Source organism: Xenopus laevis, chromosome 5S, assembly GCF_017654675.1.
Source record: "Xenopus laevis strain J_2021 chromosome 5S, Xenopus_laevis_v10.1, whole genome shotgun sequence".
Lineage (NCBI taxonomy): Eukaryota > Metazoa > Chordata > Amphibia > Anura > Pipidae > Xenopus > Xenopus laevis.
In genome coordinates this window covers 38,206,582-38,230,709 of record NC_054380.1, presented here as the reverse complement: position 1 = coordinate 38,230,709, position 24,128 = coordinate 38,206,582, and the positions used below count along the sequence as shown (strand labels likewise).

The 24,128-nt window shown below is 37.2% G+C and overlaps 1 protein-coding gene across 3 annotated transcripts in view; it reads right to left on the bottom strand.

The window, feature by feature from the left end:
• Positions 1-24,128, bottom strand: part of rasgrp3.S (RAS guanyl releasing protein 3 S homeolog) — a 63,511-nt gene that overhangs the window by 6,486 nt on the left and 32,897 nt on the right. For 2 of the 3 annotated variants that reach the window (XM_041564423.1, XM_041564422.1), the window contains exons 5-13: positions 23,260-23,391; positions 20,708-20,855; positions 19,833-20,006; positions 17,807-17,923; positions 15,544-15,819; positions 12,897-12,974; positions 9,726-9,839; positions 7,255-7,370; positions 1,384-1,531 (exon numbers count right to left, since the gene is read on the bottom strand). In XM_041564423.1, coding sequence (XP_041420357.1) covers positions 1,384-1,531; positions 7,255-7,370; positions 9,726-9,839; positions 12,897-12,974; positions 15,544-15,819; positions 17,807-17,923; positions 19,833-20,006; positions 20,708-20,855; positions 23,260-23,391 — 1,303 coding nt within the window. The remainder of the gene's footprint in view (positions 1-1,383; positions 1,532-7,254; positions 7,371-9,725; positions 9,840-12,896; positions 12,975-15,543; positions 15,820-17,806; positions 17,924-19,832; positions 20,007-20,707; positions 20,856-23,259; positions 23,392-24,128) is intronic. The other variant, XM_041564424.1, reaches the window with a different exon arrangement.

Genomic DNA, 24,128 nt, shown 5'->3' with positions numbered 1-24,128 from the left:
TTGACATTCTTTACACCATAGTATTTGCGGTGCATTCATATATCTGTGTGTTACTACAAAGGCAGACTTTAGTCCAAGGGGCAAATTTACTAAAGGGTGAAGTGACTAATGATTGCAAAAATTCGCCAGCGTGACGTCATTTCAGGACTTCGCCAATTTAGTAACGGGTGCAATTCACTAGCGAAGGAGGTAGACTGTAGCGCTACTTCGCACTCTAACGCCAGGCGAATTTTCGCTATGGCAAATGGACGTAACTACGCAAATTCACTAAGATGCGGATTTTAATGAACGTTAGCCAGACTTGCCTTCACCAACTCAGACCAGGCGAAGTGCAATAGAGTAGATAGGACTTCCTAAAAAAAAGTGAACATTTTTCTAAGTCCCAAAAAAACTCTAGCGACTTTTCAGTTTTTCAGGGTGATAGGCTGCAATAGATCGTAATTTTTTTTTAGTGTTCCCGGCTTCCCCCCTACATTTCCTTACATATGGCACATAAACTATACACTGGGCTCATGTGTAGGGCAATATAACAACTCTATTTTATTATATTATGGTTTCCTGGGCTTGTGTAGTGTAATGTATTGACTGCAACATATATGTCCATTGAAATGTAACTTCCCACCCTATGCAAATTAGCCAACGCTAGCGCAACTTCGCTTTGCTTGCCGAATTAACACTAGCGAAACTTTGCCATCGTTCGGCGCCCTCGACGCAACTACGCATTTTAGTGAATTAGCGTTGTCCTGGCAAATTCTCGCCTGGCGAAGTGTGGTGGTGAGCGAAGCCGTCGCTGAAGAATTCCTGAGATTAGTGGATTTGCCCCCAAATGCAACAGAGTTTTCTAGGACACATGGCCTGTGCCTATGTGTCCCATGTAAGGAAATAGTATCCAAGGCACAACCACTGAGAGCAAATAACAGGAGTTAAATGTCAAATATCTCCCAGCCTGTGTGTTATGTCGTTTTTGAAAAGAACATCCAGTTATTTTGTCATCAGACGGCGCCGGTGCTTTAATATTCTTACAAAGAATCCTTTACTATCCTAAAATGTTTAAACAGTTCTGGCACAAAATCATTTCATTATTTAGCTTAAAAATAAAAGCCTCGGCCAGTTTCTCCATTAGTGGTGTGTCAGTTCTTGTTTAAGGCAACCGTATCCATGTCACATATAAAAGGACATTTTTAGGAAATGCAGTCATCCTCAGATGTTTAACGTTGCTCCTGCAAATATTTCTTACTTGTGTCAAAGTGTAGAACTCAAATTTTATTTTCCAACTAAACTGCTACAAAGCATGGGAGTGCTAGGTAAAACTCAAAATGTTTAATTTCCCTGCACAATGCTTTACATGCTGCAAGTATTTGAAATTCATTAAAATAAACGTACAAATCCTGCACAGTGCTCACAGAACGTTGGCTTTAAATAAGTCATTTCTTGGAAGTTGTGAATAAATCCAGGCCCTAGTTTACAATGAAACTGGGATTTAGCCCGAAGAAAATATGCCATCATTTCAGCCTTGCTGATTCGTCCGTCTCTGAAAAGGAAAAAGAAGGAAACATAAGTAGAAGAATAATAGTCCTTAAATAATCAGATCGTATACACGTTACTTATGACCCTCCCCCACCATACAAAAAATATTTGTTTCAGATGCCCACATACACTAGTGTTTAAAAGCATTAACTTCTTTTCAGTAGAGATTGATATTTTAATTGTTTCTAACTGTTATTTTTGAAGCAGTGCCAATTTGAAAAATGTCACATTTTGTTTGTTTTCAAACTTTATACAGGATTAAAAAATTGTGATCTACTTTACCAAATTTCCCCCCATCAAAAGTTATGTTAAACTATGGGTCAAAAAGATGGTTCGTGTGCTGTTAGTCAACCAAGGTAAAATTAATGACAATATTTTGGTCTCATGGGATATTCCTGCAAATTTTTTTTTACATCTTCTCAAGCAGAAAAAAAAATGCTAGAAAATATTTGCTAAATACATTGGTAATTTCTAACAATTTTCATCGTTTTTTTTTTTTACATGTGATAAAATGTGAAAACCTTTGATTAACATGTCCCATATTCAAGTGCATGTTATGGTATCTTTTCTTTCTCAGAATTAAACTGGGGTAGTGAGGAAATGTTTCCAAAGCTTCTCTCCATTGTTATAATTACAATAGCGATGTAAGTGCTGCAGATGGCATATAAGCCTCCAATCTATACAATAGTTAGAAAAGAGAAGAACTGTACACTATGTTCTTTCCTGTTTCCTCCTATTAATATACAGATTCTGTCTGCTAAAGAATAGTAGTATTATTTATTCGTGTGGGTTTTTTTTCATTAAAACATTTTTAGAAGCCAATTATCACAACTGTATTAGTTATATTGGGATGATTTCATAGATCTCCATGTTATAGGTTTAACATAACTTCTAAATTAAAATTATACATACATATATTATGCGCTAAGTTCTAGACAGGTGCTAACTGGGTCCACCATATAGTCTTTATGTTGCTGCTAAATCTGCTACCTCTATTGATATCAGGTGCATGACATTGTTCCTTCATGTCTGCAGCAATACAACTTGGGGGCACATTTACTAAGCTCGAGTGAAGGATTCGAAGTAAAAAAACTTTGAATTTCGAAGTATTTTCTTGGGTACTTCGACCATCGAATAGGCTACTACGACCTTCGACTTCGCCTTCGACTTCGATTCGAACGATTCTAACTAAAAATCCTTTGACTATTCGACCATTCGATAGTCGAAATACTGTCTCTTTAAAAAATACTTCGACTAAATACTTTGGTAGTTTAAACCTCCCGAGGTACAATGTTAGCCTATGGGGACCTTTCCCATTACTTTCCTAAGGTTTTTTTGATCGAAGGAAAATCCTTCGATCGATGGATTAAAATCCTTCGAATCGTTCGATTCAAATGATTTCATTGTTCGATCAAACGATTTTTCCTTCCATCGTTCGATTTTAGGATTTGCTGTAAATCCTACAAATTCGATATTCAAATTCGTAGGATTTTACCTCGAGGGTCGAATTCAAAGGGTTTATTAACCCTCGGTATTCGACCCTTAGTAAATGTGCCCCTTGGTGTCAGCTACACTGATGCATTAGTGTCATTTATTGGTTTATATGGAGCTGCTTCTTCTGCAATTCACTCCATTTCATACTAAATATAAGTTATCTATGCAGTTGTTCATGTTTTGTGACCATGGGTTTTGCCTGAAAGCGCTGTTGCTATTGCTAATAATAGAGTGTCCATGCGGCAATATGACAGCAAGAGGGTTAAGAAGTTGGAGTTAAAGGGGTTGTTCACCTTCCAAACACTTTTTTCAGTTCAGTTGTTTTCAGTTTGTTCCCCAGAAATAAATACTTTTTTAAATTAATTTTCATTATTTATTTGTTACCGGTTTTCCAAAATCTAAGTTTAAAGTTGAATGTTCCTGTCTCTGGTGTTTGAGTCTGGAAGCTCAGTAATTCAGGTGCAGACTCTAAACTGTTACAATTTTGCAACATTTAGTTGATACATTTCTCAGCAGCATCTCTGGAGTAATAGCAACTATTGTTTCAAATCTAACAACTGCCTGTAATGTAACCTAGAGATTCTGCTCAATCAGGGACAAAGATAAGAAATGTATCAACTAAATGTATCAATTTAGAAAAGTATGCAGGGTCAGCGACCCTCCCTCCCAGAGCTGCATTAGAAAGTGAAAAATTACACTTTACACTTCAATATTAGAAAAACAGTGACAGAAAATAGAAAGTAATTGGAAAAAGTCATTATTTCTGGTGATCTATCTGGAAACAACTAGTTGTTTGAAGGTGAACAACCCCTTTAAATAAGCTCACAAATTGTCCATATACAGTTGTGTTCAGAATAATAGCAGTGTGTTTAAAAAAGCTCAAAATCCTTATAATAGCTTTTACTGTATTCCTATACATGCAAATGCATTAGGAACACTGCACATTCTATTCCAAATCAAAACATGAAAAAAGAGTTAATAATTGTGTTATTCCTTTACAGAAGAAGAAAAGGGAATATTACGTTTTTCCAAAAAAATAGCAATGTCTGCATTCTTCTTTACAAACTCAAACATTCACTGTATAAACTGAAAAATGTTTCAAGATTTTGCTCTCCTCCGAATCACTGAACTAATATTTAGTTGTATAAGCAGTATTTCTGAGACCTGCTGCACATCTGTGTTGCATGGAGTCCACCAACTTCTGGCACCTGTTACATTCCGCAGTTATTCTGCATTTCTTGGCTCCACAAGGTTTCTATTAGAATAAGGCTGGCCAATAGCATTAATCTTGTTGGTCTGGAACCAAGATGTTGCTTGTTTAGCAGTGTGTTTGGGGTTGTTGTCTTGTCAAACACCCATTTTAAGGGCATTTCCTCTTTGGCATAAGGCAACATGACCTCTTCAAGTATTTTCATATATTAAAACTGATCCATGGTATGAGATAAATAGGCCCAACACCATAGTATGAGAAACATCCCCATATCATGATGCTTGTGCCACCATGTTTCACTGTCTTCACATTGTACTGTGACTTGAATTCAGTGTTTGGGTCAGTCTGACACACTGTCTGTGGCCCCTAGACCCAAAAAGAACAATCTTGCTTTCATCAGTCCACAAAATCTTGCATCATTTCTCTTTAGGCCAGTCAATGTGTTCTTTGGCAAATTGTAACCTCTTCAACACACATCTTTTTTTCAACAATGGGACTTTGCCGGGGCTTCTTGCCGATAGCTTGGCTTCATATAGGCGTCTTCTAATTGTAACAGTACTCACGGGTAACTTTAGACCTTCTTTGATCCTCCTGGAGCTGAGTATTGGCTGAGTATTTGCCATTTTGGCTATTCTATCCATTTGAATGGTTGTTTTCCCTGATTGATGCTTGAGAAAGGGGAGTGACCCCGAAACGTTGCACTTCGCAATAAATACGCAAGGCAGCTTGCTTGCTTGCAATTATCCTGTATGCCTTGGGATTCTTTCTGCTAGACTGTTTTCCCTTTTCTTCCACACCTTTCAGGTTTTGGTTGCAAATTTAAAGCATTTGAGATAATTTTAGCTGAACAGCCTATCATTTTCTGCACTTCTTTATTTGTTGTCCAATCAACTTTTTAATCAAAGTACGCTGTTCTTCTGAACAATGTCTGGAACGACCCATTTTACTCAGATTTTCCGAGAGAAATGCACTCTAAACAGCATGCACAACATTTGTTGAATGTTCGTTCCTTAAATAAGGGCCACAATTGACACCTGTTTTTTCACAGAATGAATGACCTCACTAATGAAAAGCCAAATCAGTAAGAATAGAATGACTAATTATGACAAATACAGACAAAAAGAACTAATCCCCTAATCATTAACTTATAAACAGATCCTAAACTACTCATGCAAATGGACAGACTTGGGAATTGGAAACAGATGTAGTGTTTATAGTGCTGTAAAATTTGCTGTTAAATATTAATTATTTTCATAGCACTGAAGGACATTCAACAAAAAAATTGATGTGCCTACAACTAAAGAAACAATTACTTCTGTGCATTCAAGCAATCAAAGAGAAAAGGCATGGGAATACAATACTCTAGTGGGCAGATTTATCACAGGTCAAATTTCAAATTGATGTAATTATTTTTTAATGTAATACATTTGAATGTACTCAAATCTTGAAAAACTCAGATAACTAATATTCGATTGAATAGTCCCGACCTGAAACATTTGAATCGAATTTTAAAAAAAAAGTTGAATGTCAGGAAGGCAATTCACCATATTCAAATGGTTCAATGGACCTCTGCCATTCACTTCTAAATCAACTTGGCAGGTTTTAGGTAGCGATAATTCAAATTAGAACTGTTTCTATGGTCGAGGTGTGATAAATCTCACATTCAAATTTACATTTGAGTTGGTGCTTTTAAATTCGAATTTGTTTTGACACAAAAAAAATATGAAAATTTGAATTTACAATTGGACCCTTAATATATCTGCCCCTAAATATTTATGTCTACACAAACTCTTACTTACTCCTTCCAAACAGTTACACAGCTAATCACAAATCACTTCTTCCAATAGTACCATCCATTTTTCATCCATACGCAACTAATGGCTCCACCAACCTACCACTAGCAACAAGGAATAAGTCAGGATGAATACTACGAGACAGTGGTGTATGTGCTTTCCACAGTTTCAGCAAACTACTACCACTACTACCACAAAGAATAAACCAGGCTAAATAACTAGGGCTAGACAAAATAGTAATGTTTTAGGCCTGTGAATAATTCCTGAAGTTTCCTGGAAACTATCATATGAGGGGGGATTGAAATTATACCCATGATATATAAGTGATTTTTGCTAAAGAATCCAGTCTGCAGTAAGAAAATACAGGTAGTAGCTTGCTAGTATAATGAAAAACATAAAGGAAATATGCCAGGCTGAATAGCCAATAACAGTGAGGATAAAAAAGGAAACGGAAACCAGTAGAAAAATGGAAGTGGAAAGAAAAGTAAAGACACAAATGGAATAGTAAGAATAAATGCTGAATCAAGCTCTGAACCATAAAGAATTCATCCATTTATATACAAATATATATATATATATATATATATATATATATATATATATATATATATATATATATATATATATATATATATATATATATATATATATATATATATTTGTATATAAATGGATGAAAAAATATATATATATATAAATATATATATATATATATTTATTTATTTATTTTTTATGCCATAAAAATAGGAGATGACATTGTCTTTCAGCATTGTCTGGATAACTGGTTTCTGGATAATAGATACCCTGCCTGTATTATAATAATATGACAGACAGGCACGGAATTACGGCCACTAATTAAGGGGGCATCATGCTGCACCTAAACCTTGCCTACAACTGGAGCACAGGTGATTTTGCCCATAATTTAAATCTATGCGTGCCCTGTCCTTCTGTGCTCCAGATGTAGGAACAAAGGATGTGTGTGTGAGTGATCCTGGGGCGGGGGAGGGATGTGGGGGTTAAGGAGGGCTTGGCCTTCGAGTGCTTTAGACGATGCTGATGCCAATCCAGTGCTGAATACAGCGTTCAGTATCTTTCACAGACATATAGAAAAGATTAAAAAAAGACAAAATGTTTACTATTAGCTTAAACACCAGTGGTGAGGTTATAACAATGTAAGAGGTTATACCAATGTAAGTCAACAACAATCTTTAGTCACATGGGATAACTTACTGGTCTTTGTCTAAAACACAGAAGGAGTCCAGGAAAGGGAAGTTGGCAGCTATGCTCTTAAAATCCTCTTGGGAAATGTATCCATCATGATCATGGTCATAATTTCGGAAAACAGACTATAAAATATAATTTTATATCACTTTGTTATCATCCATACAAACAATTTCAGTTTTGCACATTCTTCTATTTTTTTTATTTAATGGGGCTGTTCACCTTTAAAGAAGCACTTAACCAAAAAAAATAAATGTGGCAAAAAAAATCATATTTTATACACTGAATTTACCGAACCAGCCTAAAAGTTCATTCTGATGCTAATTGTGCTGGTTCCAGAACTGCCGTGTGCCAATAATCTAAATTATCAGCCTTATATTGTGATATTTATATTATAAATATTCAGTATATTGTGAGTCAGTCCCTAAGCTCAGTAAGTGACAGCAGCAGAGAGCATGTGCAGTGAATCAGCAGAAAAGAGGATGAGGAACTACTGGGGCATCTTTGGGGGTACAGATATTTACTGCTAAAAGGCTGTGGTTGCCTTCAACTGTTATAGAAACCCCAAACATAATGTACAGGTATAGGATCCCTTATCCGGAAAACCAATATCCAGAAAGCTCTGAATTACGGAATGGCTGTCTCCCATAGACTCCATTTTATCCAAATAATCCAAATTTTTAAAAATGATTTCCTTTTTCCTGAAATAATAAAACAGTAGCTTGTACTTGATCCCAACTAAGATATAATTAATCCTTATTGGAAGCAAAACCAGCCTATTGGGTTTATTTAATGTTTAAATGAATTTCTAGTAGACTTAAGACACGAAGACCCAAATTACAGAAAGATCCGTTATCCAGAAAACCCCAGGTCCCGACCATTCTGGTTAACAGGTCCCATACCTGTACAACATTTCTACCTTACTTCTTCGGTTAAGCTTTAGTTCTTGTTTAAACTGACTTTTGCAATTGGTTTTCATTCTTTTTTTTATTTTTATCTTTTTATTCATTAGCTCTCCAGTTTGCAGTTTCAGAAATCTGATTGCCAGGGTCCAAAACACCCTAGCAACCATGCCTTAATTTAAATAAGAGACTGGAATATGACTTGGAGAGGATCTGAATAGAAAGATGAGTAATATAAAGTAACAATAACAGAGTTTTTATTTTTAGATGGGGTCAGTGACCCCCATTTGAAAGCTGGAAAGAGTCAGAAGAAGAAAGCAAACAATTAAAAAACTATTCAAAAATAAAAAATTAAGACCAATTGAAAAGTTGCTTAGTATTGGTCATTCTATAAAATACTTAAAGTGAACTTAAAGGTGAACCACACTTTTAAATGAGATGTTAACCCTTCTATAAATCTGTCCCACTGCGTCCCTAAGCGCTCTAAAGTAGGTAGCCAAATCTTATTCATACTGTAGATGCAAGTAGATTCCCAAATGAGAGTCAAACTTAAGGAGAAAGGAACCTTCCCACTAATAAAAACTCCTACCCTGCATAGTACCCCCTCCCTGCTCGTCCTGCACAGGTAATAACACCTACTTTGATTACCTCTCTTTGCAGCGGAGCTCATGGGCACCATCTTCGGCTCTTCAGTCTTCTTCGGGAAGTGATCGCCATATCGGCACATGCGCAGTTGGAGCAGTCTTCCGGTTTGTGACAACTGCACATGCTCCAAAAGTGACAGAAATTGCCCAAGGGAGGGAAGAAAACCCAAAGAATACCAAAGAGCCGGAAGATGGCACCCATTAGCTCTGCTGTCGTGAGTCTGCAACAAGAGGATTATTGGCATTTACAGGTGTTATCAACTGTGTGGAGGGTGAAGCAGGGAGGGGGGACTATGTAGGGTAGGGGTTTTTATTAGTGGGGTGTTGAGTTTTCCTTTAACATTAAGATGACATGGTATTGTTATCTAGTATATAGAGCTTATCATGCAGGGTACAAATAAGCCCTTTTGCAGAAAATGACCCCAGACACAAGTGCTTCTTGCACTTAGTACCTCATAGTGCTCCAGGGTCATCATAAATTACAAAAAAGGGGGGTTGTGGGTGCACTCCAAGGCTAAGTTCAAATGTGTTTAAATACAATGGAAGTGCTACTGATTTGGCCAATTAATCATTACACATTCCCGGGTCCCCTGTCTCATAAGTAGTTCAGTATATATGCAAGTGCATGTGTTTACAAAATCAAGGCCAGGGTTGCAGAGCATGACCCCAGACACAAGTGCTTCTTGCACTTAATGCCTCATAGTGCTCCAGGGTCATCATAAATTACCCCTTTGTTCTGTAAAGCTTTCTCATAACTCTCCAACGTAGATACCCCATGCACAATATGGCTGAACAAAGCAGAACTATTGTTTGTTGTTCCATGGAATACCTTATCTGCTGCACTTCGGTTTGTATTCGGTTTATATTTGAAAAGGAGTTTGTTTTTGTTCTATTATGGAAAAGTTGGAATGAAAAATAATTGTAAATAACTTACCTCAACAAGTTTGCGGATGTGCTTGCTGATAATATTGGGATCAGGCTTTGTAGTTACTACTGCTGCCCAGTCAAGTGGTACAACTGGCTTGTTCAGAGTTGTTGGTGAAGTTGGCTGTTGAGGCATCAATATATTTTACAATGTATATTTTCATTTACAAAATAACAATTCAGTTTGGGTGCATATCTGAGTCAATATGGTGCAAAGCAGCCAAGCCAGGGGACTGGTGTAATTATTGGCGTAAGTCCTATTATATAAACACCAGTCAAGTTAGTTAAGTTTCATTTGTCATGAGTTAAATATGCTTTTCTTATACAGAGATTAAAAAAGATGCTCATAATTATATTTCTAGGCCTATACACAAACCCACGCATATTTTCTACTCATTTAAAATATATAAGAATTCAAAGATTTTTCTCTGTCTTGGTCACAGCGTTTATTAATTCCAGAAAAAATGTGGAGTGCAGATGAGGTTTGTCAGATGTAGAATGTCAGTGATTATTTATTGACATCTAAGTAAAGGTCATTAAAATAAGTGGAGCTGAAAAAGGTCACTGAACGGTGCTTACAGTACTTTATCGACATACTGAAAATACCTGACGTCTTCTAGAAAAGCTGATTTAACATTGAAGCAGAGTAAACCTCAAGCACTTGAGAGAAATTGTCATTTGAAAATTCTTCATTTCTCTACTGCTTTGTACTCTCTTTTATATTTGTGCGTGCATTTTCTCAAATTGGTCTTTGTGAGCTGTGCTGTGCCTGTGATTGGCCCTGGTTTATATCTAAAAGATCAAGAGGTTTACAAAGCTTATCAAATGAATTTTATCAGTGCACTTCCTGAATACATTCCTTTATTTTATTCTAAAGTAGAACTGACGGCAAAATACAGTTTTAAAAAAAAAAAATGAAAGCTACAAAAAAAGTTTCCATGTTCTTATCAGAGTTGAGATATGTGATACTGTCTTACTATTTTAGATTGTATCTGGCTAAACAGGAAGTGGCAAGTGAAAATGTAAACACAACGAAGCACAACTTGATCTCTATCGTAACCCCAGCACCAACTCAGGCGACATAAATATACATAAAAATACATTGCGTGGGAAGCCTCTTTCCGTTTACATGAGCAAGACTCTTCTTGACCAACACTTTATAATTTTACTGAAAAAACTACTACACTGAACTCATGTGTTCAGTGCTATTTTTATTAAACAATTTAATGTGATTTTTTTTTCATGAGAAATAACTGTTTGCATTCGTAGATAATGCCTGCATTGAAGAATATCTTTGTTCAGGACCAAAACAATTGAAGGACAATGTGCCCTATCAATGCCACATTTTCATTTAAATAAAAGTCCATAGTTACTGCATCATTATTTAGATTGTAAGTCTGACAGATACCTTGAAACATGCGGACTGAGAAGAATTGCAAAGAAATTAGGGATAAAGTAATACAAGTAGTGATGGGCGAATTTGTCCCATTTTAATTCGTTGGAAAATTAGCGAATTTAACACAAAACAGCAAAAAAATTTCATCATCGGGCATCAAAATAATTTCAACGCATCTCAATTTCGGCACCTGCAACAATTTTTATAAGTGCTCCTATTTTGTCAAAATGCATTAAAGTCAATGGGCATCCGAATAATTTTATCGCGTGACAATCTTTTATAGGCACGACTATTCTGACGCGCGGCAGATTTTTTTTGATGCAGCGAATTTATTTGCTGCCGGTGAAACATGGAAATTCATCAAGAATTCGCACCTGGCGAATTTATTCGCCCATCACTAAATACAAGCACATGCATTAGGTAATAGAAAGTTATATCCAAACTGTCTAATGTTTTACCTACATTACAGTAAATCACTCAAGTTTCACCTAAAAAGAAAGATTGTACATCAAAACCCCCTAAGCAAACCAGAAATAGTTTGTGAGAGAAGCTACAGAGAGGCTAACAATATCGTGTGTGTATCTTTTTGTGTTCTGGGCCCTTAAACAGCAATTAGATATACAGATATGGACTTGTTATCCAGAATTATTGGGACCTGGGGTTTTATGAATCATTCAGTAGTATTGTTTTGCCACTAATAAGGATTTATTATATCTTCATTTAGATGTCCAAGCTCCTGTTTTATTACAGGTAAGATGTGTTTGCTTCAAAAAGCAACATAAACGCTGGCAATGGGCTCTACCATTTTTACTAAAGCTTTTTACATCACTTTTTAGAAATTCAGAGCTTACTGAACATGTCCCATTAACTTGAAGGTCTAGCATTCGATCTTTAGGAATTTTGTTCACCATACATATGCTGTTTAACTCTACTAATGGGCTACTTCTAAGGACAACGATAAAACTTTTTTTTAACACAAACGTTTTACTTTATCTTGCTGAAAAATACATTGCACTGCTTTATAATTTGGCACATAATCCTCTCTCAAGGGGGCAAATTCACTAAACCGCGAAGCGCCGAACGCTAGCGTTAATTCGCTACTGCGCAAATTCACTAACGAACGCTGGCGTAGTTTCGCTAGTGTTACTTCGCAACCTTACGCCAGGCGAAGTTTCGCTAGCGACGAAACTACGCAAATTCACTAACTTGCGCAGTGTACTGAACGCTACCTTTTACGCTAGACTTCCTTCGCCACCTCAGACCTGGCGAAGCGCAATAGAGTAGATAGGGATTGTTTAAAAAAAAGTAAATTTTTTTTCTAAGTCCCAAAAAATGCTGGCGTGTTTTCTACATGATGGCTGATAGGCTGAAAAAGATCGAACATTTTTTGGGGCTCCCCTTCCTCCCCCCTACATTTCCTGACTCATGGCAACTTACCTAGACAGTGGGCACATGTGTAGGGCAAAATAAAATTTTTATTTGCTGATTTGAAGGTTTTCTAGCCATTTGTAGTGCAGATACGTGTTCCTCCATTGAAATTTAAATTTCGCGCCGTATGCAAATTAGCCTTCGCTAGCGTAACTTCGCTTTATATAGCGAATCAACGCTAGCGCAACTTCGCAACCTTACGCTACCCCTGTGCGCAACTTCGGATTTTAGTGAATTTGCGGAGCCCTGGCGAAACTACGCCTGGCGAAGTGCGGCGAAGTTGCGCCTGGCGCAACTTCGCATCTTAGTGAATTTGCCCCAAGGTATTTAAGTAGATATGCAAAATGTGTGTCCTACCGATTTAGGATTCCGTGGCTCAAGCACCAAGGAGAGCTTGTAAATATCATCTTCAGTGTGATACAAATCCAGTGACAACTAAAAAAAAGTTACAGAATTGTATTTTTAGTAAAGTCTGCACTCATTTTATCAAATATTTGTGAAATATAAATCTTAGTATTTACAACACCACATTCATTAAAAGACAAGAAAAGAGTTAAAGAACTGGGGGACAATTTGTTAGGCACCCCTCCAATGAATATAATTGCTAACCTCACCCTATGCCGGGACTCCTCTCCTTTACTCTGTTGGGCTGCATTACTAGTGTTTTTTTATGAAATGATCAATTCTGGTCAGTCCATAAAGATCATTGGTATTTATTACTTTAAAGATCAAATACTGATCAAATCTATTAGGTTTTTTTAAAAAAGATTTAATGTAACATTGCCCATAGCATCGAAAATGATTTACCATCCTATAGTTATCAATTCATTAGATTGGCAGGTCAATTAGATCTTCCAGATGGATCAATTCCTAAATTGACTGGGACATTAAATGGGAAACCTTTTAGATTATTGGAATATGTACAGGCACATTGCATGCTTCATGTTAGGTACAGTATATTCATGCTGTGATTACACTTGCATTGTGAATTAAATATTGTATTACTGGTATAATTAAAACCTGATATTGGTTGAAAGAAATATCAAAGAAAGGAAGACTGCAACTCAGATGTCTGTCTGTGCACTAAGACACTAAGGGGCAGATTTACTAAAGGGTGAAGTGGCTAAAGCTAGCGACTTTAAACATGCGTTGCCACCCGCAGGGACATCGCCAATTCACTAACAGCCGCAGTCGCCAATTCGCCAGCGCATGGGACCGTCGCTAGCATTCATTCATACTCTATCGACAGGCGACTTTACTTTCTGGGAACAATCGTTACTCTGCAAATTCACTAAAGTGTGGATTTTACTGAACGTTAACTCATTCGCCAAATCTAGATCTTCCTCAATCTTCTGTCACTTACATCATATCCTGTGTGGCGAAAATGCCTTAAAGTTTCAATAACGCTGGAGACTTTTCCTTTGTTTGAGCAGGATTGCCTGCAAAGGTCCTAAATTACTTTTTTGGGTAACCGTTTTTCTCCAGACATTTTTTAACATATGGAACGTTAATTTTATAGTGGGCTCATGTGTAGGGCATTATATTAACTCGCTTGTCTTTTATTAAGGTTCCCTGGACATGTTTAATAAAAACCAGTAACTTTAAACCATTTGCAGCAACATTTATAATAAAGACGTCCATACAACTTTAATTTGCCGCCCTATGCAAATTGACCTAAGCTCAAGATCACTAGCGAAGTTTCGCTAGGCACAAATGAATGCTAGCGCATCTTTGCTATGAAATGCTCGCACAGCCGAAGTAATGCTAGTGAAAAGTCGCCAGCGTTTGACTCCCGGGACGATTCAACATTTTAGTGAATTATCGTATTCGTAGAGCATATTTGCGCCTGGCGAGGTGGTGCGATTTGTGCGAAGCTGACGCTGGTGAAAATTCGCCCGTTAGTGAATCTGCACCTAAGTTCCTTTTAGTTATTTTAAGTTGTTATTTTATTTGGTAAGGATCAAGTTAGGCTTCTGAAGTCATATTTTTACTAACATTACAGTTTATATAAATGCAAACATGCTGGAATAATACAGTATATGTTCAGAATTCCCCACGCTGTACTGTACCTCGATAGGGCTTCATTGCATGAACTGCTTTCAGCAGACTAGGGAAGTTATTTCCCTTTGCACTGTTGCTTCCTGGTCAGGAGGGTGTATGTAGTCCTCTAAGGCAAGAAACAACAGAAAGTGAGGTGTGCAAAGGGAAATGTCTTCCTGCAGCCTGCTATAAACAGCACATGCAATGTCATTAATTCAGTTATGTAATGGAAATATTCCCTTTAATTACATTTTATAATAAATACAATATCTCCATATATTATGTTTGATTTTTTAATGGTAGTGTGTGTGTGTGTGTTGAGAAATATAATACCCATCAAAATTAAGACAATGACTACTAGCTCTGTGGTCAGGGAGAAAACCCTTGAAACGTCCCCAAAAAAAATTGCATAGCAGTGCGGGTACATTCGCTTGTCAGGTGATGGCAGTAAACTGCATAAAACAACAACGTTTTAAGCAACTTACTGCCTTCTTTCTAGAGATGAAAAAAAAAATAGAAATCGCTAGATTTTTTCGGATTTTTGCCCTGAAAAGTCCAAAATAGTCGAATTTTCGGGCTAATTCCAGTGCAGACCTCAGAAACTGCCACATAAAGTAGGATAGGGACCCCTCCGATTGATTTATATATAATCTCAGTAGGTCTGAGATGTCGGATTTTCGGATTTGGACTATTTCCATCCTCAGAGTATAATAAATCTCGAAAAATTTGAGGGTTTTTTTTCCACAAAAAAATCAGATTTTATAGAAATAAAAAAACTGGAATTTTTCGAGTTTTTGGCATTCACATTTTAATAAATAAATCCCTAATTGTAATCAATACTGCAATTGCCATAGTACATTCATAGCTGTTTTAACCCTTTTGACTATTTAACAAGACAACATATGAAAATAGTATATCATATGAATGTGCTGTTGGACATGTATAAATAACTGAAACAACATACCGTTAGCAGATTGATCAAATCCATGCTGGTCTCTAGGTGGTGAGACACACTCTGAAGGGAAACCAGTTCATTGAAGGTTACATACAGCTGCTGCATTTTAGCAATGTTAACTTTATTGTCATCTATCCAGTCTGGGAAAATGACATGCACGGCGATTAAGTCTTTCAAGTGAACCCCTAAAATAGGAATTTTAAATCCCTCACACTCGCCAAATGCTTTTCGATAGTTGCAGTAGTTTCCATTAGATGAGACCAGCTCAGTCATTTCATCCCAGACCTGCAAACAACAAGATTAAATTGATGGTGGTACTACTAGATATATTCAGGTTTTTAATTACATTGAAACAGTGTGAAATACAAGTATAAGATCTGTTATCCGGAATGCTTGAGACCTGGGTTTTTTGAATAATTGAACTTTTTCTAATTTCGATCTCCATACCTTAAGTCTGATAAAAAATCATTTAAAAATGAAATTAACCCAATAGGATTGTTTTGCCTCCAATATGAATTCATACAGCTTAGCTGGGATCAAGTACAAGATACTGTTCTATTAATACAGAGAAAAAGGAAATCATTATTTGAGAATTATTTGCTTAACATGGAGTCTATGGGAGATGGCCTTCCTGTAATTCGGAGCTTCCTGCATTACAGGTATTACAGGAGATAAAGGATTGCATACCAGTATTAGGAGAGAGCAATTATTATACTTAAATTTAGAGCAGTTTGTCCCTTTTTGGAGGCTAAGCCTCCCAAATATTTATTATTCTGTGTATATATATATATATATATATTGAAGGCAAGATAATAAAAATGGGTATTTTTCTAAAGATGTGTATGAAATGGTGTTGATATACCTCAAACATCATCACTTTAATGCCACTGTATACTGAGAACAATTCTGAATATTTATTAGGCTGTGGAATGGAGCCAAGAATAAAGTTCCACTGTTCTACGGCATAATTTTTAGCATTAGTCTGGAGTTCAATAACTTCAATAACTTCAATGAACATGGAACATGGTCTCATAGAGACTAAAAACTAAGCTTTATAACTACACAGTGTTTTTTTTATACTAACTTCATAGCATGTTTTGTACAAGTTAATATGGTCCTAAGGCAAGTCAGTGTATATAAACTACCGCAATACCCAATGTGTTGCATTTGTGCTACTTGAATGTTAAAAGCCATACTATAAAACAATTAGAAGTTTATGGAATTAAAGGCACTAAGTTTGCTCAGGGTCAGTAACCTATAGCAATCAATCAGCAGGTAGAATTCCCTGGTCACATGTTTAAAAGCAAGCATCTTATTGGTTGCTATGGGTTACTGCTCCTGGGCAAACTTTGTGCCTTTTATTACATATGAGGGTGAGAGCTCACACCCTACAGTACAAAACTGCATCAAAATCCAAGGAGCTCAAGTCAAAAATACAATGAAAACATAGTACAATACTAAGCACTTACTAAGCACCTTTGCAATTTACAGTTTTTTTCCGTTTAAGAGCTATTTAAATTGTTAACAAAATGCTAAGATAGTGGGGTTCATTTATAAACACTGGGCAAATTTGCAAATTTGTTGATACCAATCAACCAAATCAGTGATTAGATTTTTTTCAGCCAGCTGCACACATAACAGTGGAAGCAAACCTCTCTTTGGTTGTCATGGGTTTCTGCCCAGATGCAAATTTGCTTAGTGTTTATAAATGACCAGTGAATTTTGTAACAATCACCAACAGTTCCTGTAACTTGCATAGTCAAACAGATATACATGAGATGGGAAAAGACATCTGAGGTTTCTGATCTCTTTCCTGAGCAGAGCAACATCAGAACACTTCTCTGTTTTGCTTCTGAAGGTATATCTTTTTGACTGTACAATTACAGGTTCTGACCAGCAGGTGGCGAGGTAGTTACAAATTCATCATATTAACAATGAATAAAATAGCTCTGAAACTGAAAATATAAATAATGTAAATAGCAAAAATTCTAAGAAAAGGATCCTGATCAATTTTACATTAGTTGTTTTAAGGTTTACTTTTCCTATATAGAGAAATCCCCTCATGATATATTTCACCTGAACAAAAGGATTAGCATGCTCTCCAATCAATGTCTGTGGGAACCATATTGTATGTGTTACTACTTGGAACAGGCACCTCTACATCACTGACTTTGTTTGGAAGTAGTTGTAAATGTTTTTTTCCCCTTATTTATAAAATGTTGAATCCTCGATTATGTTTGATAACTAATGCAATGATTGAATGTATCTCTACCTTTGTGACATCTGCACAGAGATGGGCGTGAGTGTCTTTGAGACGTGATATGGAGCTGTGGCTTAGTCCACCAACCACAGACATCAGTGTATTAAAATTCTGGAGCTGAAGTAATTTCTGAAATGGAACCAAAAAAAAAATTATCTTGAGTAAATCACACATTAGCATGTATCATGTATGTGTTTTGTTCAAGGACTATCTGTATTCTGTCGTTGGTATAATTTCTCTAGACTTGGTAATTTAACCAGCCATTTATTATAATATTCCATCACGCACTGAATATTCCCCATGCATGCACATGCTGAGAGCAGGAGAGCTATGAAAATATCAGTATGGTGCTATGCATAATGCATATGCTGTAGTTGTTTGGGGACAGTTTGATGACATCTCATTGAGCAAACTGATATATATTGATCCAAACATCACCATATAAACATTGTACTATATTCTCTTTTTGCATTGTTAGATACGGCACTGTTTATGAAACCAACATAGATACAAGGAGAACACAGAAACTCTTACCAGATAGTGCCCAGGCTACAACTGAACTCAAGACCCCTTGGTGACAAGACAAGACTAGCCATTGAGCCACCGTGTTACCCTGAGCTCATTCACAGTACAATAAATTTATAAGGCTCATTTATAGTTCAATAGTGTTATGCTAAGTACTATTTTGGACGCAACTGGTCATGTTTTTTACTCACAATCCCAGCATAACAGCAGGTACGAGGTGGCAATGTGCCTGGAACATGTTAAATGTGCATTTCCATGCAAAATGGTTACAATCATGATGGCAATTTGTTGAGTGTCCAAATAACTTCTTCACATTATTCTTTAATACGCTGTGTTTATTACAAGTACATTAGAGGACATTATAGACAAATAGCAGAGGACCTTTTTACCCATAAAGAGGATCACCGCACCAAAGGCCACCCCTTCAGACTAGAAGAAAATAATTTTAATTTGAAGCAACGTAGGGGGTTCTTCAAAGTGAGGACAGTGAGGTTGTGGAATGTACCGCCGGGTGATGTTGTGATGGCTGATTCTGTTAATGCTTTTAAGAGTGGCTTGGATGATTTCTTGGACAAGCATAATATCCAAGGCTATTGTGATGTGAAAATCTATAGTTAGTGTATGAGTATATATAGTTTATGTGAGTGTATGGAGGGGTCAGTGTGTGTATGGATGGATGCTGGGTTTCATTTGGAGGGATTGAACTTGATGGACTTTGGTCTTTTTTCAACACAATTAAACTATGTAAATATTGTCACTGGCCTTTTTGGGAATCCTGGAGCTACAACTACCTTTAAGGTGGCCATAACTCCAGGATTCCCCATTGTCAATACACACACTGTGCACAATTCACAGTTTGGCAGGATGCATTGGATACAAAGGATGGCATTAGATGTAAGTACCTTTAATGAATGGTACCAATTTGCTTCACAGCAGTTGCAAAACTTTTGCAGTTGTGCTTAATAGTCCTCATATCCATATTTCTAGGCTCTGTATAGCACAATATAGTACAGGTATAGACATGTTATCCAAAATACTTGGGGTTTTTCAGATAAGAGCTTTCTGCAATTTGTATCTTCATACCTTAAGTCTACTAGAAAATCAGGTAAACATTAAACAAACCCAATAGGATGGTTTTGCTACCCATGAGGATTCATTTTATATTAGTTGTGATCTACAAGGTACTGTTTTATAATTACAAAGAAAATAGGAACTCATTTTTAATAATTTGGATTATTCGATTATAATATAGTCTATGGGAGACGCCTTTCCGTAATTCAGAGCTTTCTGGATAACGGGTTTCCGGATAACAGATCCCATACCTGTATATAATAATGTAAATAGGCCATAAAAAAGTTGAACTTTTTAAGGAGAAGAAGTTAGATATTTTGTGATAGTATGAAAAAGTTCTTTGGTTAATTGATAACAGACATAATTATTATAGGCTTTAGCATTTAGAAATAGGGACAGAAAGAAAAGAAACATTGCTCTCTAGTGATATAACATTTTTTACCTGTGCAATGTAAATATATTTGGTTATTACTTGTGCTCTTTGCTGTGGGCTCTGTTTGCTGAGTACCATAAGTTGCACCCACTTAGAGATCCCATTGAATAAAGCGATCGATCTTTCCAAGGTTGGATTCTCCTCTAGGCACCCATGGATGACGTAGCTCTGGTAATCTGTAAACTAGTTAATATAGTAAAATTGTAACATAGTAAAGAAGGCTGAAATCACGTTTTAGGCTGAATACAGAAGAAACTTGACACCTCTTATCTCACTATTTTACATAGGTAAGTGTGCATTGGAAGTCAGTTTTTCCATGATGCCAGTGAATAAACCACTGTTTTATTTTTTGTGTGTGAGTGAGAGAGAAAGAGTGATGAATGCACCTTCTATAAATTGACTATACTGGGGTTAATGGAATGAGTATGGCAACTTCGGGCGACTATGGAAAACGCATCGCCGCGTGTGCTTTAGTGCAGGTGACTTTTCATTAAAGCCTATGGGAAAACACGCTGGCAGTTCCGGGAGATTGTCTCTCAGAAGACGAGGCGATTAGTCGCCAGGCGACAAAATCTCGCCGAATCTCCTCGTGTGGCCTTACCCTAAAACACTGGGAGTGCCTAACATAAGGGCACCTAGGAGTTTGTGTACAGTTACAGGTATATAGCATTGCCTAGGGCAGGTGTGGAATATGGCTCTGACTAGGGACAGAGTAAAACTTGGGCTCAGAAACTTGGGCACTAGACATTATGTGATCTTATGATCTATATTATCTAATCTTCTATAAATAGAATAAGTTATTTAACTAATTACTAATTATATCCGTTCATGAAATAACAGCAAATCAGCATTTTCTTTTTCCAGAAGGCGACGCGTTAACTTACAGATATCCTCCGAAAGGCCTTATATTCTAGAAATGTTAGGTGCTCTGCCAACTCAATCGGCTCCAGATGGTCAAACAGAAGACAAACCTTTCCCTTCTTTGATGTTTTTTTCCTCTGTGTGACTCTTCGCATCCAGTCATATGATGGGCTGTAACAAAGGAGACAACATTGACTGGCACATCATCTCACTGGTCTTGTATAGTAATTCATCAATGGAGATTTGTTTCATTAAACAGTTCCTACCCTTGGCAGGGATATTGAAGAAATAGATGTAAACAGTAGAAAATAAGAAGAATTACAATGATGAAAACCCACAATAATTGCAAATAAGTCCTAATGATAATTTTTGTATAACATTTAAACATCACAAATACAAGTACAAGTGTGCCTGAGCTCAGATGGCTGCAATGCTGTGTATGTATTAGGGCCATTCATTAAAAGTACACTTTAAAGGGCATGTAAAGTCTAAAATAGAATAAGGCTAGAAATGCTGTATTTTATATACTAAATATAAACATGAACTTAATGCTTTCAAAGTTGGCTACAGGGGGTCACCATCTTGTAACTTTGTTAAACATCTTTGCAAGACTAAGACTGTGCACATGCTCAGTGTGGTCTGTGCTGCTTAGGGATCATCATAAACAAAGCTGCTTGAGTTCTGCATGGCTGGGAAGTAAGGCGGCGGCTCCCCCTGCTGTTAATAAGTATGATTGTTTTCCTACTCAGCAGTTAGGGACCATCTGACAATTCATATCCACAGCAGTAAATGAAGGCAGAATTTCACTGCATACAGTCAGGTTTATTATAAAAATGGTACACATTTTTTAATTAAATTATATTGGAGATAGGTTTCTTTTTCATTAAAGAAAGTCAAAATTGGAATTTATTTTTTTGCCTTTACATTCCCTTTAACAACATTTTTATACTGATTAGTGGAAGTGATACAGAAAGGATTAAATGGGAACTCTGGCTTTCAAACCAAAATTTGATAAATAGGCCCATATAACACAGAAACCCTAATATATCCATCACAGTTACCTGTTTCTTCAAAAACATTCATTTTTTATGCTGACATCCAGCTGTACAGTTCTTCCCTTTCTGCATCATTTGAAATTCTGGCAGGGAAGGAGGGACTGAACACTGATGTTACAAATTGTAACAACTTCTCCACAGCTTACAGACAGCATGCAGGAACTACATAACCCAAAATTCATTGCACAGTTATGTTCCTTTCCTCATTGAAATCACGTGCACAGGATATTGTGGGGTTTGGAGGATGCAGGCTAAAGACAACTGACTATTGATACAAAGTAACAGTAGTCAGCAAGCTCAGCAAAGTGGTCAGCGAGATCAGCAGGAGAGCAGGGGGCTAGGCTTAGGGAACAGCCAGAAACCATAAAAAATCATGAAAAGTCTGTATATTTTTTAAAAGATGTATATTGCAAAGTTGCTTGAAATTATGTTTAATTTTCAAAAAGCTTAAGTTATGTTTTTGTAAAGTTTCCCTTTAAGCTCAAAATAATTCTGGAGCTGTGGGAGAAAAAAACATTGTATTATGGGTATGTGCTTCTAGTACACGTTCGTTTTCCTTGTCTGCCCAGAACAGTCCCTTTGGTCCTCTCACTTTAAGACCTGGTGGCATCAGAATAACGAAGGGCTCGTCCTGAAGTGAAAGGCGGCTGCTATAGGCAGAAGCGTGAGCCGTGACTGGGACCTTGGGGTTTGTTCTGGGTTTTGCGGTACCTTATGTTACAGAATGAACTTTATACAGAAAGGTTGTCAATGCTTTCCTGCCCCCATATCTCTTTTTGAATGACATATTGTGTGTAGCTGGCAGCTATAAGCCAGCATGAGCTGGATGTAGGATTTATCTATTTCAAAAAAGGGCACATGAGGAAAACCAGGGTTTTTTCCCACATAAGCTTGTTTTATTAAGTGAGAGGTTTTTCCATCTCTTCTCCCCTGTGTTGCACTTATCAAAAGAGCTGATTAACTAGTTGCTGCTGCATAAACACATTCACACAATGTCATGAAATGAGAAGAAATCAGTTTCCCAGTTTAACTGTACTGCAAAACAAACATGTATGCAGCTAAATCGACCTTGTACTCATCAATGGTTTGCTAAAAATAGCCACAGGTGCTGACAGAGCATCTTGGGAAACTGCACTGCTGGCAAGATCCCACAACAGGCCAATGTAGGTTTGCCTTTATTAATGGCACATTCACTTATTAAAACTACATTAAAGCAAATCTGTAAGAATTTGCTGATGAAATTAAGAATATGTAACAGTTTTCTGTATGTTCTGGGTTTATATCTTTCTGCACATGAAGAGAACCAAACAACTTGACAGCACACACTCCTTTTCAAATAAAGGCTTGTAACATCACAGCGGGTGTGCCCAACTTTTTACATTTTACACATTGATTGGGCGGGGCACTTTGCATTTCTGAATAATGAACTTTTCTATGAATCACTGCAGACTGATACAATCTTTTAGTATATAAAAACTGAATTTGCAAGTAACAAAATAGGACGTGATTAATTGACTCACATGGTAGAGATGTCTATAAGACTTATATGTTCTTCGTGTCCCAGTTTGCAAACTAGTTCTCTGAGCTCTTCCATCAGTCGAATCAAGCCCAAATCCAAATTGAATTCTGCAGGGAACTCTAAAATCCAGTATCTGAAACAATTGTTAGCAAGGCAACAGGTCTGATGAAATAATTCAACCCTTTCATATATTAACAAAACATAAATAATGAGGATCGGGCCCGGGTGCAAGCCATGCAGCAGGGCACCCAGGACGCAGTTTTCTGCGTGCTTTCACATGTGCGAGATCGTCCGGAGGGCCCCGAGGGCCCCTGAACCCCCAGTGTGTGTTGGCCTGAAATTTGTGGTTTACCTGCAGGCCAGACAGGTTTGGGCTGACTTCTGTACATGATTGTCAGGTCATGGGTGGGTTTGGGTTGAGCTCTTCCTTCCACTCTACCCGCCCAAAACCTTACTATGCTCTAGTGAGCATTGATTGCCTATAAATTCAGGCGGTTGGTGTGGGGGTGGGTTAGCATCAGGTGCAGGTTGACTTTTTGGCCAACTGCACTTATCGTGAAAGTTGCTCATGGATCATACTAACTATTTTTAGATGCCAGCTAACTTTCAGAGTACAGTAGAGACAGCACAAGTGATTGTGACCTGAGTGTTGGCAGGTATTGAAATTAGGCCAACCACTATAGGTTAGGGCTGGGTGCAGGTCAGACAGGGGAAATTCACTCCTCCACTGCTCCCTTGGAACCAGAGGTGCACATAGAAGTAGCATACAGAGCAAGATTACATGTGTACGGGTCAGCTGCGGCCCCTACAATGGCAATATTTAGCAGATTAGGGTCGGTGTGGGTTAAGGTTAGGATCTGGTCTGGTTGC